Source organism: Bremia lactucae, linkage group LG2 (genome assembly GCF_004359215.1).
Source record: "Bremia lactucae strain SF5 linkage group LG2, whole genome shotgun sequence".
Classification (NCBI taxonomy): domain Eukaryota; phylum Oomycota; class Peronosporomycetes; order Peronosporales; family Peronosporaceae; genus Bremia; species Bremia lactucae.
This window is the reverse complement of record NC_090611.1, coordinates 3,534,564-3,546,187: the sequence shown is the minus strand read 5'-3', so window position 1 is coordinate 3,546,187 and position 11,624 is coordinate 3,534,564. Positions and strand designations below refer to the sequence as shown.

Sequence of the window (11,624 nt, the reverse complement as noted above, 5' to 3'; positions counted from 1 at the left end):
CGTAAATGTTTCGTGCTTCCGCACATATAACATCTACGGATGGTCTTATGCTGTTCCACAGCTTGAAGAGCCTCTTCTCCTTCCTCAACGAGGCTTAAATCCATAGGTTCCGCTCTATTAGACGGAACTGATGTGCTCGAACAGCTTGTTCGGTAAACAGGCGTGCTAACGCGAGCAGACTTAAAGTCAAACTCGGCGCGTAGCGCTATGGCAACTGCCTCTTCGAACGTAGCCGGATGAGATCGGAATAATTCCGTCCAGGCTTCGCCCTCATTGAGACCCCCCCAATAAAATGGTTACGACAATTGCTTCTTTCACCGGGTCTTGGTGCATAGATGCAATGAGAGTTCTCAACTTCTGGACAAAATCCCCTAGGGTTCTTTTACCCTATCGAGTCGCTAGGGGCCGTGCTCGCATGCGAAAAGCCTGATCAAGCGCTGCAAACATGCTGGTCATTTGCTGTTTCAGCGAATCCCATGAGGAAAAAACGTCGTTTATGGACGTGCTTCACGATAGTGCCCACTCCATGGCTCTACCTCCAAGTTTGGAAATGACCATAGCCACCCTTTGCCGTTATGTTAACAACAAGGTGGAATCAATGGACATTTCCGTCTGCTTCATTCAAAAAGAGAGATTTTCTCCCTCTTTTCCCTCAAATGTCTTCATATTTACAGTTAGAGGGCGAGACCTCGGCTCTGAGTCAGGTACAGGGATGTACCGAGTTGGCATAGATGCCGCTAAGTGGTCCTGTACCTGACCGATCAGGGAGGTTTCGTACCGCATGAAGGCTTCAAGCCTTGCATGTAGGACCTCTGGTCCCTGGGAAATAATCAATTCCACGTGCTCAAGCCTAAATAGGGTTTTGAGCTTGTCATCAGCGGCGCGTTGCGCTTCTGACAATTCTGGAACCTCTTCCATTTTCGTGCGGGTTTAGTCTTGCAAAGACTCAGGCGTAGATTATCCACTAGTACTACCAGGTGCAGAGGAGCTACCTCGCTCCTAAAGTCAGAGGAAGACTTTCAGACCCAGAGAGTCACTTAGTTCTATTGAACTAATGGGTTTAATAACTCAGGGAGTCGTACAAGCTATTAAAGCTTAAGGAAACCTAGTTCAAGGGATTCAAGGGTTCGCAGAACCAAGTGGCAACTAGTGCCCAAGAGGATATACCTTAGAGAGGCTTCTATCTCTTACATATCAATCCGCAAGCCTTAGGAAGGCACTTAACGCTTCAAGATCAAAAGGGGAACCGCATTTTAATAAAAAATATGTAACTTTAAAAACCTTACCCTAGCTAATTAAATATAGATTTTGGCCGCCAGATACAAATCTGGCGGCAACCAGATTTGTTACCCATAATAAATGGGATTTAAGTAGCTAACTATTTTAAAATTAGATAAAAGGGCATTTTACCCATAAAGTAATTGTATCACAACAACGGTTCTCCAACCGATATGTGACCATTACATTCCACGTAAAATCTTGCCTACACTACTATCATGTTCGCTAGCTGGAACTGAAGCAGTGTAGGCGGGCACGTCTTAATGCGACCACGCTCTATTTAGGCACACACCCTAGCACAGCGAGGAAGCGGTTAGACCGTCTACTCTCGTGTGCTGTGAGGTAGTTGTGATGGGCGCCTTACTAACCTCACCCATGGCACTAAGTACTCTAGTAAAGTGTCGTCACGGGTGCGGTCATCCGACTCCCCGTGCGCACTTATCAAGTAGAAAGTAGTTATCAGACTGATATATATTTAATTGCATTAGATATAAATACCTATTTCAACCAATTACAAAATGTCATCTCTGTAGACAACACTAACATTAATATTGCGATTGTATCATTATCGATACCTCGCGTAACGGATGACGCTAGCCGTCATCCCTCCTGACGCGAATGCACCTATGTGCATCACATACGCAAGGGTGGGTCACAATGTTAATCACATCGCAGTGGTGGGTCTAATTACTTTATTGAAGTAGTTGACCATCCCTTTAAGTACGCCAAGTAAGCTTGACGGGGACTGTGTAACGGTAGGGCAACTGTAGCCCGTTACAAGCCGTACCAGCGAAAGGTGCCCCGTTACACCTTTTAGAACTTCATGGACAATCCAACGACCAAATTTATTCGATCCGCTATTTACAAATTGAATCAAGATGTAGGGGGGTCAAGCCACAGGTAGAAACTATCAAGCTACGCGAGAAAGACGCGCTCACTGGAGTGACCTCTAATGAAAAACTGTCGAACGGATGCGTTCGACCGAAGGCAGGCCAGCCGATTTTTTAATCTCTTCAAAACTTCTATGAGAATGAGGCTATCGCCACATTTTACTCAAAGTGAACTTGATGCGTCTTGGGAAAAGGTAGCCTTGCTTCAGCAGCAAAGCTCTCAACAATTCATAGTGTTGCAACAGAAGTGTCGTCCTCGATGAGCATCCCCACACCGTATTGCTCCACAGCTATCAGCCAGCTGACAATTGTGAGCGCTGCATTTTCCATCGAACTTGGCGGGTCCATCCGAAAGGTCTCGGCTGATGCAGCCACGTCAGTGTACGCGAATATCGAGCAGCATTCACCTGCTGCTGCCGGGCCGACGCATGCGCGTCGACCCAAAAACTTAAAAATAGAAGTTACCCAGTATAAGTACTAGCGAAAAGTATCCGCTACATAGAATGACTCTTATTAGCATCCGAGTCACGGTCAAATTCATACGGATATTACCATGTCCTAACGTAAGTGATTATGTCGGTAAAGAGCGCAATGTTGCCAGTACCATTTCGAGCTCCTCCAAATGTCGCTCCATGGCAACAAAACTACAATAGATTTTTTGCCAAATTCATTTGTCTAGACATCATTAGTAATTTGACTATGAGCCCCCATATATTGCGAGATTACGATTTGACAATATATTAGCATGAAAATAATTTAATTTATTTTTTGTGGTCAAGTATTTTAAATGTTCTATAGTATCGACAAACAATTAAGAAACCACTTTTCCGTTAAAGTATTCCGTAATAATCTTTACCACTTCTGTAAACCAATTTCAGCTCTCACAAATTGAACATACATTTTCAACTCACGAATGCTATGCCGTCGCCGACGCACGCAGATTGCTGAGCATCATCGCGCCTCCACCGTCCTGTCATCAATCTTCCGGGGGTAACATGCGAGCTTGCGGAACTTAAAAGTAATATAAGGATAAGAGTATTTTTGAATCGCAAATTCGCAAATTTATTTAAACACACGAATGCTGTATTTTGATGAATGGAATATCGCGTCAAGTGACTAATTAAACTATTTCTATCTCTGTTTAAGGCTCTATCCCAGATAAACTGGCACATTCAAACTCCACGGGTTACCCCGTGAACTAGTCTCGGATAGAGATCCACGGTTTACGGCGGAGTTTTGGCAATCAGTGTTCCGAGAGATCGGAACACGGCTGACTATGTCAACTTCTGATCATCCAAAGACAGATGCCACAAAGCAATTAATCAGGTTGAGATAATACAGGTTATGTATATGTAGTGAGTGAGTCATACATAGCACTGAAGGAGTGTCAAAATCCTAAGCGCTGACTGGCCACCATGCCGACAGCAGTTAAAGCACCTCATTTTTGAGCTTATCTTATGAATGAGTAAACTTAACTGCCGCTTGAAGTCAAACAGCGCGAGAGAACCATCTACGTTTATTGAAGCGAACGCGGTAGGTTTTAACCTGCTCTGAACATTCTTACGAATTATATAGACTAATTGAAAAGAATAATGAAGATGGGTTGCGATATGTAAGGAGCTACCTCGCTTCTTAAGTCAGAGGAAGATTTATTGACTAGAAAGTCACCTAATTGTGTAGAGCTTGTAACTTCTAAATCAAAGAGTCGAACTACCTCGTAGAGCTCAGTCTGTACTTGTTCAAGGGACTCAGCGACTCTTAGAATAAAGTGGCAACTAATTTATTAAAAGTATTTACCTTAATTAGGATTAGCACTCTCACAAATCACAGCGCAAGCCTTGAAAAGCAACTCAGTTTGTGTATAATTTTATTAAAAAATCCCTTACCCAAATTACCTTACTATGTATTCCGGCTGCGAGGTCGAGATCTATGGCTGACACGCGTATCACCCATAAATTAAAGTGTTTTTAGTGATCTTACCTGCAATAGCAAAAAGAAAAAGAGAATTTAACTCACAATGTGTATTTAACAAGCATAGTATTGTTACGTCAAATCTCACGATACTGTTTATCTTCAAAACTAAGCCATAGTTGCCTTAAGCCTTCGCTGACTTAAGAAATTCACACTGCCCAGCGGGAAGCGCAAGGGGTACAGGCCAATAGAGCGACAGTATCGCTAACCTTCTTAGTAGCAGAATTATAAATATTAAAGCAACAAGATCATTTTCCAATCGCTTTTCAAATGCAATATCGTTATAACTTGGAAGCAGCCTTACGCTATCTTGTTGCAATTTCCAACGGCGTATTACGCTAATATGCAAGTATGTCTCTGTACAACACCGACACGTAAATGAAATGCTTACATGGGAACGCAATAACGTTGACACTTCTTGTAGTCGAACTTTATTTTTTTTGCTGGATATGAAACCTCAACTTCGTTGCGTGTTTTAAGTTTCGCAAAATTTTATGATTCCTTCGCCGTCGAATGGGTCAGAACAAGTTATAGCATTTTTGAGAAAGTAAAGGTGCAACATTCATACTTGGAAAATCTTTTCGTCCAAAATCATCCTTCAAGATACTAAAAAAATCAATTTATCGTGTTATGCTATGATCAATATTAAATTCACTTACTATAATTTTTCTTAGATAAGCTTGAAGACATTCAAGGAGGAAGCGAAAAGTTCTGACAGCTTATCATATACAGCCAGGTAGTCAACTAGAGCACGTAAAACGTGTTATAGTTACTAATCTCCGTATCAAATGGGCCAAGTCTATGTGACATAGAGATCTTAATTTTTTAGCAGATTCTATAATTACAATGCCGTGTGTGCCCCTATCATTCTGTGCTACTCGCGGCGTCCTCGAGTGCGGCTGAGGCTGCATTTCATTTAGGCTAATCCTAAGTAAAGGAATGTATATCTATTCTAGGCATATGAGCATCTGCTGAAGAGATAGCTTCCACCTCACATCGCAAGGACTGTTTCAAACTCCCTAAATTTTTGTCGTCGCAAATTAAGACTATTAAGCAACGCAATGGCGTCTGCACAAGCTAAGTCGCTTTAAATAGCACGAAATTATTCATAATAGCTAACATGCGTACAAGATTGCAGAATATAGACGCTCTTCATTTTCAAAACAAAATCGAAATTAAACCATGGCATTTGTGGCCGGGTCACATCACGACGAGATTTCATTTCCCGTGTTAACCGTTAGTGTGGTATAGTACACACTGAGTAGCCTATTTATTAGTATAGGTTAGATCATAGTAATTGTTAGGTAATGCATGTGTCAGCCACTCGATAGAGATCTGGTGCCCGGGTCTCCTGAATCTCTTAGCGATATTGCTGATGCCTCATCGTCAGGAGACGGGCTTGGAACTTGTCAAGTGTACTCTGACTTCCGGCAAGAGTCTCACGGAGACGTCGACCTCGTGCCCTATGGTAACATGAGCTGCCAATATGTCGGCCCTATCATGCGTTGCTCAATAAGCAGGGGAGCATCAATTTCACGTGGAAAAACTTCTAAATTGACGTCGTCACAAGGGCCAATAATACTATATAGTGAAGTGGCGGGTACATCTCGTTTCGGAGTATGAGGTGCCCTTTAGGCAACATTGCGCTTACGCCGTTGGCATTTAGAATGCTGCGTTCAGGGCCAGCTTACGTCGAACGAAGCTTCTCGCTTATAGGTATGGGGAGTGGCGAATCATCGCTAATGGTTTGGCTTAGATCCGTGATTGCATGGGCAACAGAGACACTAGTGTGCAGGCTATAAAGAGCCTGATGCTATGTACGATACTCTAATTTCAATTTGTTTTTTGGTATTTAAATTCGCGAAGTCATAGCGAAGTTTCTGATCGAGACAAATATCCGCCTTGTTGTAGAGCCCATTGACTGCTCAAGTGTCGGCTAAGAAGAGCCTTTTAGATATATTGTGCACCGCTATCCTGGAAATAAAATGATCGAAATGGCTCCATTGAAGAGACTGAGGCTCCACGTGCTTGACCATGTAGACGCATCATTTCTGCGGTATCATCTGTGGGTTATCCTGCCTCTCGTTAAGGATATCGCACGCCGCGAGACCATCAGGCATCGTAATCACAGTTCCAATAAAACAGCTGGCCAGTCTTTGGCCACCGGCTTCGTCCACACTTAGTGTTGGCCTCGTCTAGATCATGCGGTCACAAAATTAGTCACCTATGACGATCTGCTGTCTCAAGAACGTCTGCCGTTGGAGCACGAGCCATGGCGTGGACGTTTGGATTCCTTATTCATTCCCTTAAAAAGGGTGTTGATGTCGTAGACGAATTTCATTTCTTCTCGAGGAAATCGCAAAGAGAATACTATTAGGACAGTGACGCAGATTGTTGAGAGTAAAAGCTTAAGTTTATCTGTTTAGTCGCAGTCCTCTAAGAGGGGAATTAAAATAGGCTGATCCGCGGTGTTCCTACTAAAACAAATTGAAATACTAAACGAATTCCTAATATTTCTAGCTTTTTATTTAAATTCTCTCGTACACAAATTGTTTCGTTTTGTCCAATCAAATAAAGACTTCACATTGAGTGGCGGACACAAGGATTTCATTCGTCAAGGGAATCACGTGATCGCCCTCTCTTCCTTCGCTCCTTCCTCCGTGCCATAATGTCGATGGTCTTTGACGAATACGGTCGCCCTTTCATCATTGTACGTGATCAGCAGCAGAAAGAGCGTATCAAGGGCGTCGATGCGATCAAAAGCAATATTCTCGCCGCGCGTACGGTATCAAGTCTTTTGCGAACGTCGCTCGGGCCGCGCGGTATGGACAAGATGATGGTGAGCCAAGACGGCGACGTAACGATCTCAAACGATGGCGCGACGATCCTCGAGCAAATGCACGTGGAACACCGCGTGGCTCACTTGCTCGTAGAACTCAGCAAGTCGCAAGACGATGAGATTGGCGACGGCACCACAGGAGTCGTGGTGCTAGCAGGGGCGTTGCTGGAGCAAGCCGAGAAGCTCTTGGTGCATGGACTGCACCCCATGCGTATTGCGGATGGCTTTGAAGAAGCGTGTGAGATTGCTTGCAAGCATTTAGAAGCCATTGGCGACGTGATTCACTTCACGAAAGAAGATGCGACACCTCTCGTGGAAACAGCCATGACGACGTTATCGTCCAAGATTGTCAACAAGTACAAGCTTCAGATGGCCCAAATTGCTGTCAATGCCGTGCTTAAAGTTGCCAACTTTGACACACGCGACGTGAACTTTGATTTAATTAAAGTCGAAGGCAAATGTGGTGGCACACTTAGTGAAACGGCGTTGATCAATGGCATTGTCATTGACAAGGATTTTTCCCATCCACAGATGCCCAAGGAAGTACACGATGCAAAAATGTGCATCTTGACGTGTCCCTTTGAGCCACCCAAGCCCAAAACGAAGCATAAACTCGATATTACGAGTGTCGAAGCCTACGAGCAGCTCTATGAACAGGAACAAGCGTACTTTACAACCATGATTCAGCAAGTCAAGGACAGTGGCGCGAATTTAGTCATTTGTCAATGGGGTTTTGATGACGAAGCCAATCACTTGCTCTTGCAGAACCAGCTCCCTGCTGTGCGTTGGGTGGGTGGCGTCGAGTTGGAGCTCATTGCCATTGCTACAGGAGGACGGATTGTGCCGCGGTTCTCGGAGCTTACTCCCGAGAAGCTTGGACGAGCGGGTACCGTGCGTGAAGTCGCCTTTGGAACGACCAAAGAGCGGATGTTGGTGATTGAAGACTGTGCGAGCTCGGACGCGATTACTGTGCTCGTTCGTGGGGGCAACAAGATGATTGTCGAAGAAGCTAAACGCTCCCTCCACGACGCCATGTGTGTCACGCGCAACTTGATTAAAAACAATCGGATTGTGTACGGAGGTGGTGCTGCCGAGATTGCGTGTGGCATTGCCGTGCGCGAGTATGCTGACAAGATTGCCGGAATTGAGCAGTATGCGATTCGTGGATTTGCTGATGCACTTGAAGACGTTCCGATGGCGTTGGCTGAGAACAGTGGCTTGAGTCCAATTGACTCCTTGTCGGCTGTCCGTGCACAGCAGATTGCTGAACAGAATCCACGTCTTGGCATTGACTGTAATTCCTCGGGCACGAATGATATGAAGGACCAACAGGTGTTTGAGACACTCATTGGAAAGCAGCAACAATTGCAATTAGCAACCCAAGTTGTGCGCATGATTCTAAAGATTGATGATGTCATTATTGAAGGCTCGTATGCGTAAGCTTTTTGTGGCACTTGGAAAGCTACGGCCGCTGCTGTGGTGGTGGTATTACTAAATGAAGAAGTTTAGGTTTCATTGTCTAATTTTGTTTGTTCCATTCTTACAAATTTGTAAGAATTCATTCACTAATTCGCTGTGTTAAACCACGAAAGGGTATAATTTGCACTTCGCATATGCTATTCGACAAGTTTCGTTGCTACAAGGCTATTTATCGTAACACTTTTGTGATGCCCAAAAAGACCGTCTAAAATGGATCGAAAAATATTGTATTTCTATCAAAAAGTATTGTGCCATCTGCAATCCCGCACTACCGCATGCGGCGTGAGCATCATTCATACTTTCTGTTTCCATGACGGACAGCAACCGAATATTATTGCAATCTTGCTGATAGGCCATACTTTTAATTCTTTGTCTGCAGTGCACAATGCTGCCAAAGCTCGCGAGCGTCGACTTGATGAATCTTACGCGCGCATGGATCGCAGTGGCGTCCAATCCGTCCATGGAACACTGCAACAACTTGTTCTGGGAGCAAGTGGCGTCTACGTATGTAGCTAGCGTGCCTCCAACTGACAAACAACGGACGATAGAAGAATTGGAGAGCCAATGGAAGTCTCTGCGTCCCGCCATGGTGGCCTTCGTGACCCTTTTTAGCCAGAAATACAAAAAGGCCAATCATTCGAACGATGCGATACGTCAAGCGTTTGAGTGGGCAATTAAAACCTTTCATGCGACTACAAAAAGACCATTTGAGCACGTAGCTGTGGCGTGGCTGCTTGTTAATCACGCGATGTGGTGGAAGACATTAAAGCCTCAGCTTATGCACCAATTTGCCACCACCATGCATGAGGAAGACACGTTTGTGAATCAACAAGACGAAAGTTTTATTGCGCCAGTGCCTCTTGTGTGTAATTCGCGAGTAAGGACCGTAGAAGATAACGACAAGGGTCAAGATCGACGCGTAAAACCAAGACTTGGGCTGGAAGAGTCTCATTTGTCGCCAAGGGGAGAATTGTATACAGATTTTCCGCGAGATCGACCTATGACAAAAGATATGGTCCGAGTCATGGAGCGCCGACTGGAGTTGGATATAATGACGCAGAGTGACGTTGGATTGACACGGGAAGCAAAGGAATACCTCTGCCTCCAGCGTCGATTGATCTTACAGAAATTAAAACAGCAAAATTAATTTGATTTTTGTAAGCTTGAAACTAATTTGATTAAAGGTACAAATATTGTTTGTGGAGCCCTAGCTCATTACATAACTATTATTACTTAGAAGAGGGATGATTAAGAAAAAGAAATTAATATCTTTACAATAATGTTGTTGCAGGAATGTAATGGTTCTGTTTATCGGGTGATTGAGGTCTTCAAATCAACTTCACCACGCGTTGCTTGACCCGCGGATTAGCAATGAGTCAGTATACGTAGTTTAAATTAATGTATTAATGTCGAAGATGTTAGTACGTATGAAATTATATATATATATATATTAAATACAGCCTTACTTTTTCCCTAAGAGAAATATTTCTTAGTCTTGTCTTGTTGCTTAATACCTTCCATGTAGCGGAGCTACCTCGCTCCTAAAGTTAGAGGAAGACTTTCAGACCCAGAGAGTCATTAGTTCTATTGAACTAATGGGTTTAACAGCTCAGGGAGTCGTACAAGCTATTTAAGCTTAAGGAATCCTAGTTCAAGGGATTCAGGGGTTTGTAGAACCAAGTGGCAACTCAGTGCCCAAGAGGATATACTTAGAAAGGCTTCTATCTCTTACAGATCAATGCGCAAGCCTTAGGAAGGCACTTAACGCTTTAAGATCAAAAGGGGACACGCAGAGATGCGGGTCGTGGGAAGGATTTCGAGTGCTACCAACTGTAGGCGGGCACGTCGTAATGCGGCCACGCTCTACTTAGGCACACACCCTAGCACAGCGAGGAAGCGGTTTAACGTGCTTCTCTTGCGTGCAGTGAGGTAGTTGTGGTGGGCGCGTTAGCGACCTCACCCAACACTGGTCGTTCACTCGCCCACTATCAATAAGCGATAGCCGTCTTATCCAACCGTCATTAAATAAGCACAACGTAAAGTTTGGTAGCCATGAATCGACTGGCGTAGTCGCACCGTGGGTGCTAGTCACAAACCACTCGTGGAACGATCTTGCTGGCTAATGCCCCCTCCTCGTCACGCGATGGATCTGTGCACGAACATCGCATTCCACGCTCTGAACGCCTCTTTGGCGGTTCGGTGGAGTTGGTGCATGAAGAAGGCCGTCGAGTATCGACTGGGGCCTTAGTAGGTGTCGAGGCTGCGTCAGCCTCCACAAAGGAACTCGCGATCGAAGGTAATTGCGCAAGCGGTAGCGCTGCGGTCACAACCGCTCTTGAAGTCGCTGTCGCTGTGCGATGCCCAAATGAAGGAGTCGTGTCTCCTCTTTCATCGGAAGACGCAATTGTGGGATGTTGCGAACAGGATAGTGCTGCGGTAACTATTGCTCAAGAGGGCGATGTCGCTCGGCGACAGGTTAGTGGAGGAGATGCGTTTCGTCGTTCACCGGACGGCGTAACCGTGGGGAATTGCGAAATCGGTAATGGTGTAGCCACTACCGTTCCGGAAGACGCAGTCGTTAAGCGACGCACACGTGAAGAAGATGGTTTCACTCCTTCACAGGATATCGCAGTCGTTGGACGACGCGTGAGGGGGTGAGGTAGGGTCAGTCTCCACCCAGGAAGACGCAGTCTCTGGGCGACGCGCAAGCGAAGAATATGGGTTCACTCCTTCACGGAAAATCGAGGTCGTTGAATGATGCGTACAAGGCGGTGAGACAGGCTCAGTTTTCGCACAGGAAGGCGTAAAAGCACGGCGATATGCACAAGATGGGGCTGGTGTAGCTCCTGAATTGGAGATCATAGTCGCGAATTGTTATGATATGGACGGAATTGCGGTGAACCGCTTACTAAGCTCGAAGAATTGCTCGAGATTGAAGAGATCTCTCAAAGGAAATTCTTAGTGGACCTCAAAGAGAGTATGTTAGAAGATGCGGTCCTCATACGTTGCGAAGCGACGTCCGCGGAGTTGAACACCTCTTCGGTCATGGACCCGGGGGTGTTGGACGAGAAGATCAAGGTTCATCGTCAGAAAAGGCACGGCTCGGTCATCCTGAAGGAATCTAAGGGGTCCATTTTATCCTCAATTGAAAGAATTTGCGGATGTGG

General features: G+C 45.0%; 2 protein-coding genes across 2 annotated transcripts; both read left to right on the top strand.

The window, feature by feature from the left end:
• Positions 1-6,807: 6,807 nt before the first annotated feature.
• Positions 6,808-8,418, top strand: CCR75_001021 (uncharacterized protein; the record flags this gene model as incomplete). Its single annotated transcript, XM_067959126.1, has 1 exon — positions 6,808-8,418. The coding sequence occupies one exon, from the start codon at positions 6,808-6,810 to the stop codon at positions 8,416-8,418; it is 1,611 nt and encodes a 536-aa protein (XP_067821696.1).
• A 424-nt stretch (positions 8,419-8,842) lies between these two features.
• On the top strand, positions 8,843-9,604 carry CCR75_001020 (uncharacterized protein; the record flags this gene model as incomplete). The annotated part of the gene is made up of 1 exon (XM_067959125.1): positions 8,843-9,604. One exon carries the CDS (start codon positions 8,843-8,845, stop codon positions 9,602-9,604), a length of 762 nt encoding a protein of 253 aa, XP_067821695.1.
• Positions 9,605-11,624: the final 2,020 nt, after the last annotated feature.